At 36.1% G+C, this 24,069-nt stretch overlaps 1 protein-coding gene across 4 annotated transcripts in view; it reads left to right on the plus strand.

Annotated features, from left to right (window-relative positions):
- The window catches only part of LOC104882239 (protein SENSITIVE TO UV 2), a 67,776-nt gene extending 44,638 nt beyond the window's left edge, over positions 1–23,138 (plus strand). For 3 of the 4 annotated variants that reach the window (XM_010664566.3, XM_010664556.3, XM_010664562.3), the window contains exons 8-12: positions 7,481–7,825; positions 7,912–8,015; positions 10,007–10,167; positions 21,164–21,357; positions 22,589–23,138. In XM_010664566.3, the coding sequence (XP_010662868.1) occupies positions 7,481–7,825; positions 7,912–8,015; positions 10,007–10,167; positions 21,164–21,357; positions 22,589–22,853 (1,069 nt within the window). In that variant the 3' untranslated portion in view covers positions 22,854–23,138. Of the gene's footprint in view, positions 1–7,480; positions 7,826–7,911; positions 8,016–10,006; positions 10,168–20,128; positions 20,505–21,163; positions 21,358–22,588 lie in introns of those variants that run through there. The other variant, XR_002031707.2, reaches the window with a different exon arrangement.
- Positions 23,139–24,069: the final 931 nt, after the last annotated feature.

Here is a 24,069-nt window from a genome sequence, read left to right on the forward strand (position 1 = left end):
CTAAGTTTAGCCATTGCATAGGAATGCCGACGGAGGGGTTTGAAGGGGAGATTTTGACCTTGTTGAAAAGGATGAAAGAGAGGAAATATCAGAAGGGGAAGTTGGATATTAGAAAGAGAAAAAAACTGGGGTTTTCTTCTTAATAGCGGGGATCTTCTTTGCCCTAAGTGGGGAGTGTCCCCTGTTGACGAGCTTGGTGAGAGGCAATTGAGAAAGGGTTTCTCACCTATGGATGAGGTTTTGATGTCGGAGGTGGTGCGTTTTCAAGGTACGATATCTATCTCTTTTTCTGAAGCGGGGGGTACTCTCTCTTCTACTCCTTTCTTTGGGGCTATCGGGGAGGCTTGTCGCGAGGTAGGGTTGATTTGTTGGGGTGATCTGTCATCGATGGATAGGGAGGACCTGTCGATGGTAGAAGATGTGAGAAATGGCTCCCTTTCCATGATCTTGAAGGATGGGTCAAGGCTAAATCTTCAATCAAACTGCGTAGTAGTGGAATCGAGTCTTTTGGTTGGGGAGGAGGAAGAGGCTTACGTTATGGGGGAGGGAGGTGCCCCAGAGGTGCAGAGGCGGGATATCCCCTGTTTCTAAGGAAATTTTAGCAGATTAATGGCTTTTAGCAAAGTTTTGGGTCTTCCAATGGATGGTCATGAAGAGGAAATTTTAGGCCTCTTGGAAAAAATGGAACTAAGAATAAAAGGGAAGACAGTGTGGTAGGGGGCCAAAAAGGCTAAGGTGAGCGGTTCAAAGTTGGAAAGGGTAAAGGCCTTATACTGGTGGCAAAGTCTATGATAGAACAGTGGCAAGGAGGTTAGAAAAGTGGGAGAATTACATTAATAAAGACCACGATTGCTAGTATGCCCTTGTATCAAATGTCTCTTTTCCGCACGCCAAAGACAATGGTAAGGAGGTTAGAAAAGTTGCAAAGAGATTTTTTGTGGGGAGGGGGTAATTTGGAAAAGAAAGCCCACTTAGTCAATTGGGAGGTGGTTTGTGAGGTTAAGGAAAAGGGGGGGCTGGGCTTAAGAAAGCTAACCCTTTTGAACAAAGCCTTGCTTGGTAAATGGTTATGGAGATTTGCTTGTGTTAAGGAGGATATTTGGAAGCAAGTGTTTGTGGTGAAGTATGGGCAAGAGGATCTTGGTTGGAGGACAAAGAAGGCAAATGGGGCATTTGGAGTAGGGGTTTGGAAGGAGATTTTGAAGGAGTCTGCTTGGTGCTGGGAAAACATGGTGTTTAAAGTGGGAAAAGACACCAAAATCAGATTCTGGATTGATCTATGGTGTGGATGTACAGTTTTGTCACAAAGGTTCCCACATCTTTATGCTTTGGCTGTGCATAAGAATGCCATAGTGGAAGAGATGTGGGACCGGAACTTCGGCTAAGGCAGCTGGAATTTAAGGTTTCTTAGGGACTTTAATGATTGGGAATTGGACATGGTAGGCAATTTATTTCTTGTTTTGAGGGGGCATAGGACTACTTTGGAGGAAGACTTGGTTTTTTGGAAGGATGGGAGAAACGAGCAGTATAGAGTCAAGAGAGTGTACAGCCTGTTGGTTAGCCCTAGTGCTGCCGTTTTCCCAAAAAGCAACGTTTGGGTGGATAGAGTTCCAACCAAAATTGCGTTCTTCGTGTGGGAAGCCGCTTGGGGGAAGGTGCTTACTCTGGATAGGCTCTAGAAAAGAGGGTGACAACTTCCTAATTGTTGTTTTTTTGTGTGGTTGCGAAGAGGAAACTGTAAATCATATTCTAATACATTGTACAGTGGCCAGAGTGTTGTGGGATATTGTTCTTGTGTTGTTTGGCGCTCAGTGGGTTTTTCCAGAAACTGTAAAGGAGGTCTTATTTAACTAGAGGGGTTCTTTTGTGGGGAAAAAAGGAAAAAATTTTGGAAATCCATTCCGTTGTTCATTTGTTGGACAATTTGGAAAAAGAGGAATAGACTAGCTTTTTAAGGGGGGGGGGGGGGGGGGTTAGCAATTTAGAAGCTTAAAAATTCTTTTGTTTGTAACTTATGGGGTTGGGTTCAATTGTATATTGGTGAGGAACCACTCTCCCTTATAGGCTTTTTGGAATGGTTAGCTTCCAATTAAGGGATGGTGAGTTTTTTGGTTTTCTTTCTTTGGTTGTGAGGCCTTAGCTGTCTTGTATACTCCCTGTATGCTTTGTGGCTTTTTGCCTCTTGTTAATCTATGTTGTGCTTATTTATCAAAAAAAAAAAAAAAAGTCTATGATAGGACAAAAAATTTGACATAGGACATTTAGTACGACTTTTAACACCTTTCCAAATAGCTATAGGAATATCAAGATCAATGTCAAAGCCATGATTAAGAAGAGAGGGATTAGAAGGATTAGATGAATCAAGTTTGGATCAGTTTTTGTTAGGGATATGGACAAATATAGTACAACTAAAGACTTTAGGTGGAAGGGAGACAATGCAATTTACGTGAGGTAGGTGTTGTTTTAGGGTGTTTATTAGAGTCTTGGAGTTCAGGCTTTTAGTGGGCATTCTATTGATAAGGTAGGTAGTTGTAAGTACTGCATCTCCCTAAAAGAACTTAGAATGTTTCTAGCAAACATTAGGGCTCTAGCTACCTCCAACAAATGTCTATTCTTTCTTTTGGCTACCTCATTCCGTCGAGGAGTATCTACACAAGAGGTTTGATGAATAGAAATAATTTTCAACGGTTTGTTTTAAATACTCCCCTCCATTATTCAACCTCACAACTTGCAATTTTGCATTAAATTGGATTTGGATCATTTGGTGGAACTGGTTAAGAGTGATGATAGTATCAAAATTTCCTTTTAAAAGATAGTTCCATGCGGTTCAGGTAAAGTCATCAATAAAACTTATGAACCATTTTGCTCCTTAACAACAAGGAACTCGCGTGAAGGGCCCCAAACATTAGTATGGATGAGAGAAAGGAATTTCACCCATTTTTTTGCTCAAAGTATAAGAAATATGGTGGCTTTTTGGATAACTTACAGACTTCTCATTACAATTTAGAAAGATCAAAGTTGATACACAATTTAGGATACAAAGTTTTCCAAGAGAAAAAAATTCGGATGCCCTAATCTTTCATGCATTATCCAGAGTTCTTCTTTTCCCGTGTTTCCTTTTATTTGATGAACTTGAATCTTTCCTTGCTCCTTGATAACCAAGTAGTAGAGACCCTTCCTTTTTTTAGCATGGTCAGTCATCTTTCTTGTAGTTAGGTCTTGAAACACACAATAAGTGGGAAAGAAAGTTATAGAACAATTTTGAATTTGTTAATTTAGTGATGGACAATAAGTTACAAGACATATTTAGGACATGAAAAACTGATGAAAGAGTAATATTATGAGTGACTAAAACATTGCCTTTACCACTAATGGGAGTGAAAAATCCATTAGCAACCTGTACTTTTTTGGTCACCAAAACATGGAATGTAGGATAGAAAAACATTAGACTTTTTCGTCACAAGAGATCTAGTTCTTTTGTGAAAGGGAGACTATTTGAGGTTGATGCTGAATCTGGTGTCTCAATTGATGGTGCATTCATTACCTCACACTAAAATCCTTTGTCATTTCTAAATTCCTTGTTGCCCTTTGTGGCTGTCCTTGGCCTTTGATTATGGCTTTCCATGCAATTTCTGGCAAGTCTCTCTAGTGTGCCTTGGCTTATTGCAATGATCACACTATCTAGTCTCATTTTCTCGCTTTTCTTCAATGTTTTCAGAATCGGACCGGATGTTGGACCGAAAAAGTTACCGGTTCACGGTTCACTAGTCGGGCCGATGGTCAAACCGCGGTCGAACCGGTGACGTCATAAATATATATTTTATATTTTATTAAAACTAAAAATAATTATAAAATATTTAAAATATATAATTAAAAATTAAATAATATTTATAATATTATTTATTCATTTTTATATAAATGTATTAATGGTTTAAATTTATTAAACAAAATATATACAATATTTAAATATGAAAATATATTCAAAATGGTAAATAAATAAAAAAGTCGTATTTAAATATGAAAACAAATTGAAAATGAAAAAAAAAACATATGTGATTTATATATATATATATATTATTTTTTGAAATAGGCTATTTAGTTATTTTTTGTTAAAAATTAACACAAACAAGGATGCAGCATAGTGGAGTAGTAATGCTTATTATGAGCTTGTGGTCTGCGGTTCAAACCCCCTTGTTGTAGCCTGTAGGAAAAATGTTGATTTTAGCTTTTAAATCCCTTTACCTTATCCCACATCGGAAGTAAGAGGGAAAATAAAGTGCTTTATAAACCTCTTCCCATGTAACTCATGTTAGGCAATCAAGCCAAAGTGGTTGCTGGGCTTATGGTTCAACCCTTGATTAAGGGCCCATTATGCAAGATGGGTGTGGGCAGTGAATGTTGGGCCAGGGAGAGGATCTAGTCCATTTTGTCAAAAAAAGGGGTAGGCCAACAATGTTGGGCCGTGAGGGGGAGTGAACTAAATTGGCCCACTTAGTCAAATAAAGGTTGTGGTGTTGAACCGTTCGGTTCTCCAAAAACCGCCCGGCTCAAGCGGTTCAGCACCGGTCCAATTGATAACTGGCCTAAAAGGGGGAACCGGACTGGAAAGGTCACCGGTCGGATAGGCCGGTATGGTCCGGTTTTTAAAACACTGCTTTTTTTTTTTTTTTTAAGTCTGGGATTGCTGTCCTTAACTGTATTGAGTGTTGAATTCTCTTGTGGAGCTGGTCCCATCATGACAACCCTTCTAGACTCTTTACTATGCACATAGGAATAAACTTCATGTAAAGATGGAAAAGGATATTTTCCAAGTATTTGACCTCTTACATGATCCAACTGTGGATTTAGTCCAGGCAGAAGATCAAAGATTCGATCCCATTCAATCATCATAGCCAGCCTTGTTGCATATGCTGTGGATTCCGCTTCAATATGTTGATAGAAATCCAACTCTTGCCACTAGACCTTCAATGTGTTGTAGTAGACTGTCACTGAGAGATCTTTCTGTTTGGTGTCATGGATCATAGTCTTCAATTCACTGATTTGAACATCTCCTTTCTTCAAGTATATTTGTGACAACATTTTAAATCTCCTTAGTCAAAGAAAGAAACAAAAATGGTTTGCCAATTTTTGGTCACATTGAACTTAGTAGCCATGACATTATCATGGAATTTTCAGCATCCTATGATTCAAAAGATGGATCAGATTGTTTTGGTATCACAATGGCATCATGTAAATATCCCATTTTCCCTCCACTTTTAAGGAAAAGTTTTGCTGATTGAGACCACTCAAGATAGAAATGCCTATTAAGCTTCTCTGTTGTAATATGAATTTGGGATTATCGAAATGGGTTGTTGTCTTGGGTTGGTTCAACGAGATTCTACCAGAAGTTTCTTCCACAATTGATAGAAGAAAACAAAGGAAGAAGTAAGGGATAAAAAAATGGTTGATGGCAATAGAAGGTTGTGAATATGATAGGCAAGGTTTGGCAATGAAGGCCAAGGGAAGAAAAAACTACCAGGAATTCTTTTAATGAAGGCCAAGAGAAGACAAAACTACCAGGAATTCTTTTAATGAAGGCCAAGAGAAGAAAAAACAACCAGGCGTTTTTTAGCTCTGATACCATGTTGGAAAATACGATATCTTCTTATTCTCAATAAAAAATTAGTATAAATATATATACAACTTTCAAACTTGTACGATAAATGGAAACCAAATAAGACAGCTGACCTACTCCTAAAATTATTCCTACAAATCCTTTAAATTACAACTTCCCTAATTTACATGGTCAACTAATTTAAATATGCATAAAATCAGGAATAAATCAAATAAACTCCATGAAATCAGGAAAAATTGTTGGATTCCAACAGTCATCTCCTTTGCTGCCCTTTCCATTGACCACTAAGAAAGGCAGTTCTTGGATTAGCCACAAGTTGAGGAGTATTATCCATTATCAGTGCAAAAATTCTCAGTCTGTACATTCCCTATCATGATTGAAAGTCCACACTCTTCTCTTCTAATGGCATTTAAGACCTCATTAAGAATAGGCTCCTTTCTAAGAATCTGACTCCTAGCTTGGCCAAATTCAGATTTTAGACCTATAAGAAAATAAAAACATTGGTCTTTCTCCAAGCATTGCTTATATTTGATGCTGTACGCACTTCCAGTCCAGGTCTTGATTGAGATCCATCTCTTGATATAAGTTATTCGGTATATTATAGTAGGCTGTCATGGACGTACTACCTTGCTTGATTCCATTTGCTCTCTGTTTTAACATGTACAATTGGGCATCATTCCCTAAATGTGAATTGGTCAAGTTCACTGCTCCCCATGTTTCTCTTGCTGTTGTGTAGAGATATATAGCTCTAACTGATTTTAGGTTCTATAGAGTTGACTAGCAAGGACATTAACATAGAGTTTTCCACATCCCAGATTTGAAAGCTTGGATTGGTTGGAATCGAAGCCTCCTTAGCCCTAATAACCGCCCAAACACCAACAAAATTAACTTGAGAGAATGCAACTCTTCAAAGGATGCTCTAGAAAAAAAGATGGTGTCATCCGCAAATTGTGAATGAGACACTCGTCCTATTTCTGCCCACTAGAAACCCCTCGAATAAACCTCTCTCCCCCACTCTCACAATCATTCTAGTCATTATCATCACAAAATGAGTCTGCCCCTTCCAACAATGGTGAGTCCTTTCTCGCGAAACTTGATCTAAGAAGGAAAGTCTCAAATTCTTTCCAACACCTTTCCAACCGCCTTACTTTGGATATTCTCAACCGAAATCTTGAAGGATTTTCAATCAACACCAAACCAGAATCTACCTCCCTCCATTTCCTTGAAAACTTTATTAACCTCAATCATTCAAAATTATCAAAGTCAAAATACATGAACCGAGAACAAGCAAGAGCAGTATTTTAGAATTGGTGATGGCAAATCAATCCTAGTTCATGACTAGAGAATAGATTTCTTGGCAGCCCATAACCCCTAATGGGTTACATTCATTGGTGAAGAGAATGATATTGAACATTAAACAATATTTGAGCAAGTACCTTACACATAAGTTTCTTATCTTTTTCTTTTCCTTTACTTTTTCCCTTTTTGTTTAAATTTTCTTTTATTTTTTACATATCTGCTGAGAATTGTTTGTGCCCTGTCAAATCTGTGTTTTGAGATCATGTTTGTGCTACATAGCTGATTAAATATCATCCTATCTCATTATAAGGTATGTTATGTCTGGTTAATAGTGGCTCTAAATAGACAATATATGAAAATATATGCTTTGATTCTTCTAACTTTTGGTTATAATTTTTTTTTTTGTTATCTTATATAATCTATATTTTTGGAGGATACCTACTATACTTTTTATGTTATCATTGCAATCTGCTAATTTTATTCTCTACAGGGCAATGTTCCTAAAATTGCTTTTAGGCTCACATGCTTATGAACTTTGATTTGATCTTCCCAGTGCACTCTGGTCAGGGACAATGTCATTGTTGAAGATCTTTGCTTCAGGGACAGCATTATGGATTCCCATGGGCCAGAAAGTGCAAAATCTGGAGGCTTAGTTAGTGTGAACAAGGATGAGACATTTTACCCGGTCTATAATCCGCTTGGAGCCAGATTATTTGATGCAGAAGTTCTACGGAAAAAGGAACACTGGGAACACGGTACTGCAATGTTGGTTTCTTGTGTAAACTGGGTTTCTCTCTTTGAATTGATGCATCAAATTGCCGTGGGGAGTACTGAAGAATGTGTAATATTGGAAGCAGTGTCTATAATGAATGTGATTCTTATGAGAAGCAATGCATATCTGGAGAGGGAAAAGTGAGTTTAGAGTATTCATTATCGTTGAGTGTTTTAACATTTTTCCTGCTTCTTTTATTTACTGAATGAAAGCCCGGTTAAAACAGGTTTGGAACACTGGTACTCAAAAGTGTTTCACAATTATTGAGGAAGGAAGCTGGATTGTGTGTGCAAAAGCAAGCCATGCATCTTCTATACCTACTTCTAAATAGTAAGTCCACCATCATTTTGTTTCTTCTTTCTTATTTTGTGGTTCACAGGCCACTTTCCACACACTGTCCAATGATGGATATTTTCTATTAGATTTATATGCCCATCTGACATAAATATTTACTATTAGATTTTATATCACCATCAGACATGCACTGAAAATTTTTAATCTTGTCCATCCTCTCCTCTCTTTGGAACTAACATGATGAACGTATAGCATCCTCTGAGCCTTCTTTTCTGCAGGCAAACTAAGATACTATGGATTAGTAAAGGCATCTAACATAAAGGGGACGCAAGCCAAGTACACAGTATGTATGTAAGTTGCATCCTTTGGGCCTTTTTAAAACACCAGGAATTTAGAACGTGTTGAAAACCTCCATACCAGCTGTTTCATCACCTCCTAATTGTGCCATTAATGGCCATCTTTAACCCATCCAATCTCGATGCCTTATTGCCATCTAAAACTTTATGAGCTATCTCCTTCCCTTTATTTTCAAATGCTTCTCTCAAATTGCAGTGCCTTGTCCTGTTGAACCTTGGTCTTCCCAATTTGGTGCTTCACCATCATTGCTTCTGTCTTGAATTGGAAAGCATTGGATGGGTCAAGGTCATTGGGTTCTTTTCTTCATCAATTTAAGGGTGTTTCCATCTGATGAACGATTAAAGCTACCTTGACTCTCAGTAATGGCATAGACCATGCGCTTATGGTGGAAATTTCTACAGTGGGTGTCATTCAATTATGCCTTGGAACAGTTGGAACAGAAAACATAGCCGAAACAACCCTTGCTTCAAGTAGCAGATTGATTAATTCTGCCTTTCTTGATGATATTCGATCAATTTACTATGAAACTTTTGTTTACTAATATTATCTTAATGCTAAAAGTAGGAGCTACTTATTTTGGAGTTGATTTTAGGATTTCACACCTTACTCTTTCTTTTTAATCACTCATAATATCCACCAATTTTCTCTCTGTAAAGAATATTCCAAGTTAATTGAATTAAAAGTTACCATGCAAGTTATCTCTTTTAAGTACAACATCTAGAGTGTAAAACCTTAGCAACTAGAGGATCAGGATTTGGCTGAATGAGTCTGATTAGGCTTGTGCCTTCAAGTGCCTTGTAGCTCTGAAACATTGACAACATCTGTGGCCTTATGTGTCCATTGCAACTCCTTGCTCCAATATAAAAAGGCATCCCCAGATTTCAGTTTGTTTGAGGTGTGTTCTTTCCCAATCTGGAGGACTGGTCTTGGATATGGATTCTAAAAAGACTCCCCTTTGCAAGTGTTTTAGCAGTTATGTTGTGGATCATTACTACTACCCATGGTATTAGAAGAGAGTTTTGTGATAATAAGAGTATTTTGTTTCCTTTGATGATGTCAGAACATGTTTCAGAGGGCATATATGGATTTTTTTTCCCTATTACTCCATAGATTAATAGTTAAATCAGTTGCAAGGGAACGGTATTAAAGTGGTCCAGATCAATTCAGTGGATCTCTTTGATTTAGGCCTTCAATCATTTTGTCCATGTTGGTGTGTTCCAATATTTGTTTGTTGTAATGGTCATATATTCTGAAATTCCTGTGAAATTTTCTTGAAGCATATGGTCATTTACTTTAATAAATACTGTCATCTGCTTTTCCAAAAAGGCCAATACATTCTTCTATTCATAGGTTGCTGGTGTCTAATAGGGCTGAAATCCCTGATTATACATTTTAATGTAAGATATTCTGTGTAGTGCTTTGGAGCTTATATACCTGTTCATACATTAGGTTTGGAGCTTATGTACAGGTTCTTTGTGATCACACAAATGCTTCATTTAACCTTTAGAATGACACACTCAACCTTTACATGAATGATTACATGTATAGTTGGTCATTTTTTTTTTCCTTTTATTGAGTTTGCAAAATGAAATTGATCTCAATTTGTCTTTCCACTCATGCACCTATTCCACCAACAGTTTATAACTTTGTGTTACCATGTTGAATTAAAGGTCCAAATCTATTGGTCATATTCTGTTCTGGTTGTAAGGAGGAGATGAAAGGTGCTGAAGATGAAAATAATGATGCCAAAAATGCTTCAGCTTTCAGAGAATTTAGTGTCATACTTGATGGCTTGGCAAATTGTGTGGCATGCTGTGGAAATGGTACACAGGTAGGCTTGCTATAAAAAAATTCTATTGAAATTTATTCACCTATTCAATGGATTTCTTTATCTTTGGAAGTTTTTCATGGTTTCATTTTCAAGCTTGTTGATTGCAAGGCTCCATGCTTGTGCATGCTTGCATAATTCAGCATGCATATGTTTTCAGGGGAGAAGCTAGATTCAAATAAAACTCAACATATTAAATTGCATAGTAATTAGTATTTAATTTCATTCTTTGATTAAAGCTTCCTTGCCCCCTTCCATGCTTCCCTTTTAGGACGTCATTTATTCTTGCAAGTGATCTAAAAGTATACTGTTACTAAATAACTTGTTATTTAGCATTAATCAATTAGTTAAGGAAAAGGAATGTTAACAATGCTGACATTAGCATCCCTGTGGTGGTGATATATATAGATATATATATCCAATGCCCTGATAAGTGAGGGGTTGGTTTTGGAGATGATTATCAGGGAGTAAACTCACTCTTCCTCTGTAGGATTTGAGGAAAATAAATTTTTATTAATCCTCTTTTATGAATAAAATATGAAGGCTACAATATAAGTTTATATAGACTTCTCTAGCTGGAAAATAGGAACTTCCCTAAAAAATAGAATCGGAAACTAACTATAACTAAATCTGAATTTTAAAAATAAATATCAGGATAAAATCTAAATTTAAAAATAAATATCATATTTTGCCCTTTTTCCTAAAAATAGCAACAATATTCCTAGATTCTCGACACTCTCCCTCAAGTTGGTGCCTAGATGTCTATCATGCCCAACTTGCTTGTTAGATGTAAATGTGACCATGTAAGATGACAAATTCTTATAAGACACAAAATTGGACATAGGATGTTGAGTACAAGACCTAACACCTTTTCGGGCATCCAGATCACTAAAAGACTCTATATGTTTAATATTGGAAGAAGAACATGGTTTAGATGGAGGCTTACCTTTTTGAAGTGGTGAGATTAGATTTGTTCCGAGGATTGATTCTTGGCCTTGTTATAAAGTAGGTTCCTCCATCCTTTGAATACGGTTTCTCCTTGAGTAGACACAAAGCTCTTGATTGTTTTTACTTGTATTCAGTATTTTCATGATCATGATCATGTGTTGGCATTAAGGCAAGTTGTCCAAAATTTTCAATAGCTAAATCATTTATTCTTAGAGTTTGTCCATTATCAACAGATTCATCAAACACGGGTGGTTGTTGTTCTGTGTTTTTTGGAGATTTTTCTAAAGTTTTAGATTGTTGTTGAACTAATGGTGGCTAGAACAGTGTTTGGTCTAACTCAAGCACCTCACTAGGAATGAAATCTTCACTTTTATTCTCCCCTTTAGGATGATCATGGCTAAAGTAGGGTTTAGTTTCAAAAAAGGTGATATCCATTATTACAAACATTCTTTTGGTATGAGGATCAAAGCATTTATACCCTTTTTGTGTTGAAAAATATCCAATAAATATGCATTTGGTTGTTGTAGGATCAAATTTTCCATGGTTATGATTACGGACATGAATGAATGTAGTGCAACAAAAAAATTTCAAAGGTATATTCATTGAAATCCATGAAGTAGGAAAACACATGTTGAAAAAATCAAGAGGAGTTTGATATTTTAAAACCCTAGTAGCATCCTATTGATCAAATAGGTGGCGGTTAAAATAGTTTCACCCCAAAGATATTTAGGAACTTTTGTTGAAAAGATGAGTGATCTAGCAACTTCTAAAAGATGCATATTCTTTCTTTTTGCCACTCCATTTTGTTGAGGTATGTTAATAGAAGAACATTGGTGTATTATGCCATTTTTTCAGAAAGTAGTTTCCCTACAATTGATTGAAGTATTATATTCCATTATCAGTTCTGAAAATTCGAATATTTGTTTGAAATTGTGTTTTGACTATTTTGCGAAAAATTTTAAACACTTGTGCTACTTTTTGACTTTTCTTTTAGCAAATACACCCAAGAAACCCTTGTATGATCATCTATAAAGGTGATAAACCACTTTTTTCCTAAAAAAGTGCCAACCCTAGAAGATTCCCAAACATCATCATTATGTATTAGAGAAAAAGGTTTAAAGGCTTTGTAGGGTTGTGAAGGAAAATATGCATGATGATGCTTTGCAAGTTCACAAATTTTACAATGGAATGAAGATGGATCTTTATTAATAAACAACTTTGGAAATAGATGTTTCAAATATTGAAAATTGGGATGTCCTAATCCAAAATGCCATAACACTCTTTCATTCTCACTACTTACTAAAACAGATTCAAAACAAGTACTCTGAGCTTGTCTACTTAGTTCAATTCCAGCTTCAAAGGCATAAAGTCCTCCACTTTGTCTAGCACTGCTAATCATCTTCCTCGAGTTCAAGTCTTGAAATTCACACCAAGATGAGAAAAAATTAGTTTGACACTTTAAATTAGAGGTTAATTTACTAACAGGCAATAAATTGCAAGACAAATTAAGAACATGAAGAACATTATGGAGTGTAAGAAGTAAGGAAATTTTGATAGATCATTTTCCAGCAATAGTTGAAAGTGATCCATTTGCTATCTTTATTTTTTTATTTCCTGCACAAAGACTATAAGAAGAAAACGGATTTGAAGAACTGATCATACGATCGATTGAACTAGAATCTATGATCCATGGGCAATTTGAATCAAGGCTAACAAGGGTTGTGGGAAGATGATTACCTTTCTGAGCTAAGGAACGAGAACAGAATTGATTTAAAGAGACCTGAGATTGAAGAAGTTTGTATGGATGCTCTATTTGATCCTTAGTAAAAGGAGATGTTTCTAAGGAAGGTTGTTACTCTTGTTCATTGCTTCCTGCTTCGTAGGCACGACTCTCCCCACCATGTTTCTTCTTCCAGTTCGATGGCTTGTCGTGAATCTTCCAGCAACTGTCACGAGTATGCCTGAGTTTCTTACAATGGTCATGCTATGGTCTATCACCCTTTTTAGAATTCCTTTTTTCTCCTTGATCAAACCCCTTAGTAATAAGGGCAAAACCATCAAATTTTGTTGTAGCCTTTTGGTGACTCAAGGTTCATCATAATGGATCTTCTAGCCTATTTTCTACTAACTTCAGAAAAAACTTCTCAAAGAGATGACAATAGTTTTCTCCCCAGGATTCGACCTCTCACTTCATCAAGGTCCTTGTTGAGTCCTGGTAGGAAAACAAAGACTCTCTACTCGTTTCATGTACCTCACACTATCCCTAGGGTTTTCCCATTCCTTTTCATAACACAAATCCAACTCCTGCCATAAAATCAACATCTCATTATAATACTCGATCACACCACGATCCCTTTGTTTGGATTGCCACAACTTTGATTTTAAATCAAATAGCAAAGCAGAATTATCCAAATCTAAGTATGTTTCTTGGATTGCCTCTCACACTTCCTTGGTAGTTTTTACTAAGAAATAGGGCATCCCTATTTTTTACTCAATCCAGTTGATAAGCTAGGTAGTTATCATGGAATTTTCTGATCTCCATGCTGCCAATCATCTGTGGCTAGTTTCTTCACCTCACCAGTCAGGTGTCCAAGCTTTTCTTTTCCATAGATTACTAGTATCATAGTTTGGCCCCATTCTAAATAATTCGTACCGTTCAATTTATGAGCTGTTAATTGAAGGGTAGAACTAAATGATGAGATATCAGGTCGATTTGGGGAAGCAATTGGATTTGTTTGGCCATCCTCTGTTGTAACTGAGGATGAATTTTCGCTAGCCCCAATCATAGTTGTCTTCAACGTGGGAATTTTTTTATAAAGAGCCTATGCTCTGATACCATGTAGGCTTTGAGGAAAATAAATTTTTATTAATCCTCTTTTGAATAAAATATGAAGGATACAATATAAGTTTATATAGATACTCTAGCTAGAAAATAAGAACTTCCCTAAAAAATAGAATAGGAAACTAACTATTAACTAAATTTGAATTTTAAAAATAAATTTCAGGATAAAATCTGAATTTAAAAATAGATATCAGATTTTATCCTTTTTCCTAAAAATAACAACAATATTCCTAGATTCTTGACATCCTCCCTCCTTCCCTGTTCCGTACTGATTTTCAGTAGATTCCATATTGAGTTGCTAAATTCCAGATTTGAGTTGCATTCTTGTCATGGTGTTATGAAGTTAATGGAATTGACAAATCCCACCATTTTCGTGCTCTTTGTTCTTTCCTATCTACAATTTCAGATTAATTACTCCAACCTCATAATACACCTGAACAAAAAATGAATTAGAGCTTATTCAAGTGCATGCACCATATGAAGAAGACGTAGGTATTGAGTTGAAAAAGATAATTTTTTATTCAGCCTGATTTTTCCACTGCATCAAACTCTGATTTATAGAGTTACAACACATGTAAAACAAAAGCCAAAGATAACCTCTTGGTTGACTTGAAATCTAGGAACAGAAAAATAAATTAAAAAATAAACAACCTGATCAGATAAGATAGTTGCCTAACAAACAAATCTGATTTGATCTTTTGTTAAATAACACAAATTTAAACTAACTAGAAAAAACGTAACCTTTCAACACCCCCCCTCAAGCTGGTAAATAGATATCTATCATTCCCAGCTTGTCTACCAAATCTTCATAACTTTGTTTGGACAGTCCTTTGGTGAGTATATCTCCTATTTGTTGTGTGGTTGGTACATAAGTCATGTAGATTACTCCATTTTCAATTCTTTCCTTGATGAAATGCTTATCCACCTCTACATGTTTCGTGCGGTCATGGTGAACTGGGTTGTAGGCAATGCTAATCACAGCTTTGTTATCACAAAAAAACTTAGGTTTCTCACTTAGTATCTTGAGTTCTTCCAACGGTCTTTGAAGCTAGATCAACTCACATGTTCCTTGTGCTAGTGCTCTATATTCAGCTTCTGCACTACTCCGGGCCACAACATTTTGCTTCTTGCTCCTCCATGTGACTAAGTTTCCCCATACAAAAGTGTAGTATCCTACCGTTGACTTTCTATCATCAATAGAACTTGCCCAGTCTGCATCTGTATAAGTCTCCACACCTCTCTTCTCATTTTTGCCAAAGAATATTCCTTTTCCAAGTGTAGTCTTCAGGTATCTCAATATTCTATGCGCAATATCTAGATGTTCTTAAAACGGGTCATGCATACACTGATTGACTAAACTCACTACAAAAGCTATGTCAGGTCTTGTGTGAGCAAGGTATATTAGTTTTCCAACCAATCTCTAGTATCTCCCCCTATCTACTGGATTACTTGCCCTCATTCTTAGCTTGCCATACCATTCTATAGGTGTCTCAGATGGTTTGCAACCAAGCATACATGTTTCCTTCAATAAGTCAACTATATATTTCTTCTAGGATATAGAAATCCCTTTTTTAGTTTTAGCGACTTCCATGCCTAAGAAGTGTCGCAATTGACCTAGATCCTTCATCTCAAAATCTTGTGCTAAAAGTCCTTTTAGTCGTACTAATTCCTCCAAGTCATCTCCTGTAAGTATAATATAATCTACATACACTATTAGAATAGTCACTTTCCCATTTTGAGAGTGCTTGAAGAATAATGTATGATCTGTCTGGCCCTGACTGTACCCATATTTTTTTACAGACTTTGTGAAGCGATCAAACCAAGCTCTTGGTGACTGCTTCAGTCCATAGAGAGATTTCTTCAACCTACATACTTTTCTACCTTCATAACCCCCATCAAATCCCGAGGGCAAGTCCATATACACTTCCTCATCAAGTTCCCCATTAAGGAAAGCATTCTTCACGTCCATCTGATGAAGTGGCCAATCAAGGTTTGCAGCTAGTGATAACAGTACTCTAATGGTATTGAGCTTAGCAACTAGATCAAAGGTCTCATTGTAACACACACCAAAGGTTTAGGTAAAACCTTTGGCCACTAGTCAAGCCTTGTATCTTTTTATGTTGCCATCTGATTTATACTTGATGGTGAACACCCATTTGGCACCCACTGAGTATTTCCCTTTTGGTAGCTCCACAATATCCCAAGTATCATTCTTTTTTAAGGCTTGCATCTCTTCCATAACTGCAGCTTTCCACTTGGGAATTTTTAGAGCTTCATGAATGCTTGTAGGAACTTCTGTAGCTATAATTTTTTCACTTGGAGCTCGATCGATATGATGAAGATTGTTTGTTGTAGGACAGATAGTTGGATATCAGATACTTGTACATGATCTAATACCTTTCCTTATTGTAATTGGCATGCCCAAGTCCAAGTTATTTTTTCGTTGCAACATATCTTCCTATTGACTGCTCAAGAAACCTGAGACTCCTTCACATTTGGGATTTGTTTCCGGTTTAGTCTCATGGCAGTGCTCTTGGAGTGTGACAGCAGGTACTTCCTGAGGAGCCTAATGCTTTGCCTTTCGCAAATAAACACGGAGCTCAGGTTGGTGATTAAGCATGGGCAGATCTCCTCCTGTTCCTAGCTCTGTTTCTGTATTTTCCATAATTGTTAGTGGCATAATTGACTCAGCGGGAGGTTTGGACAGATTTGGTGACCTGGTTGAGATTAGAAGAGGAATAGTTGAGAAATCCCAAAGACAATCTTGACTTAATTTCTCCCCCTGAAGAGAAGGATTTGGATAGTATGGTTGGTCCTCAAAGAAAGTAGCATCCATGGTGACAAACAGTTTTCTAGTTTTAGGACAGTAGCACTTGTATCCTTTTTGGCATGGTGAATATCCAAGGAAAAGGCATTTTGTGGCTTGGGCGAGGATCAAGCTTGGTATTAGTGGAGGCATGAGCAATGACAATGCAACCAAAGGTTTTTATGGGAAGATTTTGGATTAATTGTGTGTGAGGATGGGTTTGGAGTAGGATTTGTAGGGGAGTTTGAAATTGGAGAACCCTGGTTTATAAGATAAGAGGCAGTGAGGATGGCTTCTCCCCAAAATAAATTAAGGACATTATTTGTGAACGTTATGGCACAGGCAACTTCTAATAAATGTCTATTTTTTTGTTCAGCTATGCCATTCTGTTGTGGGGTTCCGACACAAGTGCTTTGATGAATAATTCCATTATTCTTAAGGTAGGTCCCAAGGATAGAGCTAAAGTATTCACAATCATTATCTGCATGTAGAATTTGTATGTGGGTTTGAAGCTAGGTTTTGATCTTTTGGTGAAAAAATTGGATGGTAGACTCGACATCAGATTTTTCCTTAAGTAGGAAGACCCAACATAGATGTGTGTGATCATCAATAAAGGTGATAAACCATCTAGCCCCTGTGATATTATATACTTGTGAAGGTCCTCAAATGTCACTATGAATCATTGAAAACGGTTTTGACATTCTATAAGGTCGGATGGGATATGCAACTAGTGTATGTTTGGCTAATTGACATATCTCACATAATCTTATGCCATAACATAATCTTATTTGAAACAGAAATGGGAATCGGAACAGATCCACTACTTAGAGCTTGAGCTTGTTTATTCACGACTTGTTTGTGATCCTCTAAGTAGTACAAACCATCACGTTCCTTAGCACTGCCAATCATCCTCCCTGAATGCAAATCCTGAAACTCACAATGAGAAAGGAAAAATTTAGCCACACACTGCAACTCCCTAGTTAATTTGCTAATTGAAACCAAATTGCAACTAAGACTAGGAACATGGAGGACTGACTGTAGTGTTATATTAGGTGAAATGGACACTATTCCTTTGTCAACCACAGATGACAGGGAGCCATTGGCAATTTGAATCTTAAAAGTCCCAGGGCATAGTGTGTAATTAGTAAACAGGCCATGGCTGCCCGTCATGTGGTCGGATGCACCAGAGTCAATAATCCATGACTCAACAGTTGCTGATTTTGTGGTCAAGGCAGATGAGAATCTATCTTTTTGGGCTATAGAACAAGAGGGAGTAGGACTAGCTTGAGTATTGTGTTGCTGGAATTGTGCCTGCATGAAAAATTGTTGCAGTTCTGCCATCTGCTCAGTGGTAAAAACAGAATGTCCCTGCGGCTTGTTGTCCTCTACTGTGGCCTGGTATCCTCATCCATCACCTTACTTTCTTGGTTGCCAATTTGTTGGTTTCCCATGTAATTTCCAACAATTTTCTCACTGACAATGATCACACCATATGCAATTATTCTGTCAACCTCCACGCTGGTAAGGAGTCAAACGCTACTCATCAGAATTTGGCCACTGCTCTCCATAATTTGGACATTGTTCTCCAGAGGCTGAACTACTACGTTTTGTGACAAGCGCAGAGTTTTGCAGTAAGGATTCAGCTGATGGATCCTTAGAGGTTTTGAGCATTGCTCACGTTCTACTTTCTTCCCATCTAACTTCAGAAAAGGCATCTTGAATCCCTGGCAAGGGTTTTGTTCCCAAAACACGTCCACGGGCCTCATCTAGGTTGTTAATACCATGGAGAAAAGCAAACAACCTTTCTTTCTCCAGTTTCTTGGTATATTTTACGCAATAATCAGGGCAAGCCCCAGTGTTATCATCGAACAAATCCAACTCCTGCCACAAACCAATCAAGGTATTGTAATAATCTATCACCGTGGAATCACCTTGCTTCTTCTCCTTGAGTTTGGATTGTAGTTCAAAGAGTTGAGAAACATTGCCAAGATCTGAGTACATAACCTTGGCAGTATCCCAAATCTCTTTCGCTATCTTGTAAGAGAGATAATTCTGCCCTATTTTAGGCTCCATCAAGTTTACCAGCCAAGCCATCACCATGGAATTCTTGGATTCCCATGTGAGATAGCCATGTTTAGTTGCTGCTGGTTTTTGAGTCTCCCCTGTTAAGTAGCCTAGTCATCCCTTGCCACGACTGACGAGAAGGACAGATTGGGACCATTCCTAATAATTGCTCCCATTTAATTTATGATGGGTAATCTGCAGGGTGTGAGATTCAGCAATATTGCTGGCAAGAAGAGAGTTGGATGGTTGGGTAATTGTCTCGAAGGATACTCTAGAGGTTCCATCACGAGCATGGCCAGTCATTTGTTTTAACCATGGACAATAACCTTTTTTTTAGGAAATCAAGGAGTGCTCTGATACCATATTGAGTTGAAAAAGATAATTTTTTATTCAACCTGATTTTTCCACTGCATCAAACTCTGATTTATAGAGTTACAACACTTGTAAAACAGAAGCCAGAGATAACCTCTTGGCTGACCTGAAATCTAGGAACAAAAAAATAAATTCAAAAATAAACAACCTGATCAGATAAGATAACTGCCTAACAAACAAATCTGATCTGATGTTTTATTAAATAACACAAATTTAAACTAACTAGAAAAAACGTAACCTTTCAATAGTAGGCTACCAAGATAATATGACATAACTAAAAACAAAAATGTGCTACTTAACATGGTAACAAAAGATTGTATTTATTCTCAAATATCCTGAATCTATTCAGATTCCAAACCTTCTCCTGAAAAGAAAAGGCTGCAAATTTATGGATGACATCTCATTAATTCCCAAGTTATTCCTGGATAATACTAAGAAATCTCAAATAATTTGTTGTGCAGCAAGTTCAAATGAGTTCAGTGTTATATTATTACTAAATCTTGGATTTGTGGGGAAAATTTTGTGGCAAATTTTAATTTTTGCCTCATACTTATTTCTTAGCAGAATTTTGGATTTAATTATACGATGAAGGATTAATAATTGATTAGATTATGGTTTTTGGAAAGAGTAAGTTGATTTTATTAAATTTGAAAAATTGAATAAATTGAATGGTGTTGGATTAGGGATTTGGATATTTGGTTGGAGGTCTATTGTTCATAATTGGTGCTTTTGTGGATTGAATGATTGATTGGATTAAGGTTCTAGGATAAAGGAAGTGGATTCAGACAGTATTTTTTGGTCTTGGATATGTTGAGTGAATTTTTGGTTTTTCTTGACCTTTGTTAATGGTGTTAAGGAAGAAAGTCTTGATAAGGGAGGCTGAGAAATATTTGAAAATTTATTTGATATTTGTGTTTCTAAATCTAACCCAGATTGGAAATTGCTTTAGAAGAAAATCACTGCTGGTGGTAACTGAAGAGGAAGAAGATATGATGGGATATCCTTGTACAGTGTTTGCACTAACTAGAGACAGAAAAAAAAATTGTTTCTGAACAATCATTATATCCTTTGATACCATCTTGCATTACAATTTTTTCAATATCGCCCAAAACCTCCATAATTTTAAAAATTGGATTTTGAGGGGGAGAGAGAAAATGATGTGTTGAATATTGTGAAAGACAGCTTCTTCATCATGGGCTTTGGAGGATACCTTTTGCTAGAGTAAACCTGGCTTTACTGAAGGACAGAGGACTTTCTATGGAATGGTTGTTGTGCTTGGCTCAGTAACTCATATCCTGGATTCTAGCTGTATGGATTCTTCAAGTCATGTTTTGTTTAGTATTTCACAATGCCACCAGTGGCATGAATTTGGAAATCCTAGAAACTTAAGATTCCTGAGATCTTAACTCATGAACAGGCAAGAAGTTCCAAATCTAGGAATTGGAGAAGTGCAGCCCAGGAAATTCTGGATATGGAATTCTTACTTGATTGTGTTCCTTGTTTCTGTTTCTGTGTGCGTGTGTTTTTCCTGTTTCATGTGTTATCTAGTTTTGTTATGAAAGTTGCTCTTGATGTGATATTGATGAATTAACCACTGTTTTTAGCTTGACTTTGTAAGCATAGACTGGAAATTTTTGGTGGAACCTGTACTGTTGTTTATATGTGCTTTTTCAGATTCATGGTTTTTGGATTTTTTCACCTCTGCAAATTTTGGTTTTAGCTTAAATTCATGATTTGTGCTCCGTCAGTAGCTCATGTGACTTCCTTAGCTTTTTACCTATTGGGATTTCTTGGCATTCAAAGTTTTGTGACAGATAATGACTCTTCTGTGAAGATTTTCTTGGTTTAACAGTCAAGACACCTGAAACTGGTCCGATATTCATTGCTTCTTTTTGTTAGTTGGCTTAAACATTTCTTTGGATTTAATAAAAAATATCTCATCTTAAATAAGTGTGTGAAATTTGCAGGAGTTGAAACTTCGTAGGAATGCCATCATCATGCTGGCTTTCCTGGCTTCTGGAAAATCTGGCTTTGAAATTCTGTTGGGTCACAAGCTTTCCAAACAAACCAACTTTCTTGTGTTGATATTGCAATTATTGGTCTCAGAGATGGATGTAGAAGTAGGGAAGTCTACAGAGCCACCAGAAATATTCAAAGAGAGGTAAATTAATAATCTAGGGCCTTTAGACGGGTATGCAGATTAAATCATCTTGCAGAAATGATTAGCTTTTGCTTTGTGTTTTTAAATTTTATCTGTTGCATTTTAAAGTGATTCATTATTCTTATCACTTTTTTGAATTAAGTTGGTTTTGGAATTTCAAAAAAGTGGTCACTTATGCATATATATATATATATATATATATATATATATATACACACAAAAACACGACAATATTCCTTCATTTTCACAGGATATCCATGCCTCCTATTTGCTGTCTTGTACTCAAATTTCATATTAGATTAAAATGCCATGGTAGCCCATGATACAACCCTCATGCACAAAGATGATTTTTTTGGATAACTCTTAATTTTTAGGTTTCCTATATTTTAAATTTCTTACTTCTTTTAGGTTTTGTTCCTCTTTTTCATATTGTCTTTTTATGTAATGAAATTGATTCCGTTATTGTCCTATGTTTATAGGATTATTAGGTTCTTAAATACCTTAATTTAGTTAGAATTTAAGGACTTGTCATGTCTTGGCAAGAACATAATTTTTTTTTTTTTTATCTTATTTTGAAAATTTTATTTGCCAGTTTTTATATTCTTTCATTGGAATAAACAAGAACACATTCTAGCATATGGTCATGATGCAGTGGGCTCTTATGAAATAAGCATGTGCCACAAACATGGTTGAGAAATGACAAAAACTACCGTATCTAGAACTTGTTGATTTACTTTAAAAAATAATGCCAAGTGGATATCCATAGTTTAATTGATTGCAATCTAAGCATATGAAGAACAATAGATGATAGAATTCTGAAAAGATTTCTCAAAGGCCTAATTTTATTGAAGGACTGGATGGGCAGCGCATACCTGAAATTTATAGACCTAGTAATGAAAGAATAGGAAAAGAACTGTAATGTGATGAAATATGACTATAAATACAAAACTTGAAAGGAAAACCTAGAAAGTTGGAAATCTTAAAAAAGAGGAAACCTAACTTCAAATTGTGATCATTGTTTTTCTGCTCTTGTAGTCATAGATTGGGTGATTTGAGTTGCAGATTGTTCCCATCTAACTCAGTAGAATATAGAAATTTCCTTCAAAAAATTTTATGAGATCTGCAAACTATTTTTTGTTACAACATTGCTGATATATATACATCGGTTCTTTTTATCATTTTTATTTTATTGTTTCATCTGCTGCTTATATTAGGGCCTTTTTGTACACAGGACATTGCTGATACGTGAAGCACTGATTTTTCTCAACAGACTAGTGTCTAACCCTTCATATTCCACTGCTGTGTTGCGAGTATTAACAAGTAGCAGAGATGTAGCCAGCTTGACCATTGATATTGCAAACAGGCTTTCCCGAGTAGGCCAGGGGCATTGGCAGTCTGAGAATGCAGCAAGGCAGATGAGAGAATCTGAAATTGTTGACTTGGCTCGGGTATTTAGAAAAAGGGTTTTCAGTTATTTAGGTGATAAACTTTCATAAAATAGCCGATACAATAGATGAAATGATTTTTGAATGTTTCGTGGATACTGCCAAAAGCAATTAAATCAGGGATGAGGGATTCGGAAGAGTGCTAAGCAATCATCCCTTCAATGGGAAAATTTTGGTCGTTCCTGGCTGAAGCTTATAATATACGCTGCTGCCAATTCTTCAATGAAAGGCATGCATTTTTCTCTGAACTTTGTAGAGTAGTATCTTACAAGGGTACTGGCCCCAATGCTCATGTATATGTTAAAAATGACTCAATTATTGCACTTTTGCTTACGGTGGTGTAGTGCATCTTTTTCGCCTGAAATTTTAGTGAAAGGTGGTAAATTTGTTGGTATGATAAATTTCAGTCGTTGGGCTAAAAGCCAAGATGCCTTATGGTTTGTTTGGCAAGTGTTTTCCAAAACCATCTTTTATTTGAACAAAAAACATTATGTTTGGTGAGCTGGTATTGTTTTATTCTTGGTGTTATCCGTGTTCTCAAAATCCCATTTTCAGATAACATCTTAAGCCCATTTCTCCTGTTTTTTCACTATTTATAGAACATAAAAAAATAAAAAATAAAAATAAAAAAGGTTGTTCTCTGTGTTTTCATTAAGCTTGTTCTTCATCTTTCTCATGTTTTCAGGTGCATCCCTTCCTAGTGGAGGTCTTCACCACTACCAACACATTCATTTAAGAGAAAATCAACCAAGTGCATCACTTTTGCTGCTTTCAAATCAAAATAATACAACCAAAATAGAAATGTCTTTGGGAAAACAAAGAAGTTTTTTTGAAAAAGCTAAGAAAAGTTCTTCAAAAATACAAAAAAAAAAAAACACTGAATTATTTTTAAAAACTGTAATAAGAATATTGAATCAAATCAGATTACATAATGCATTATTTAGGGTAAGGGTAATATATATATATATATATATATATATATATAATGTATCATATAAATTTTAATGGCATTGTATGATTTGAATAATATTTAGTAATATTATATGGAAAAGATGTATTTTTTTATATGATAATGGTATAATATTATCAAATAATATGAATTTAATGATAATGTATCCAGACGTAGATTTAATAATATGATATGGATTTAATGATTTGAACTTATTTAATTGTAAACATTTTTTTTAATAATTGTAATAATATTTTTATAATTTTTTTAACTTTTCAATTATCATATTTTGCGTTTCAACCAATAGGCCCAAAACAT

This window comes from Vitis vinifera, chromosome 2 (assembly GCF_030704535.1).
Source record: "Vitis vinifera cultivar Pinot Noir 40024 chromosome 2, ASM3070453v1".
In the NCBI taxonomy this organism is placed as follows: Eukaryota; Viridiplantae; Streptophyta; class Magnoliopsida; order Vitales; family Vitaceae; genus Vitis; species Vitis vinifera.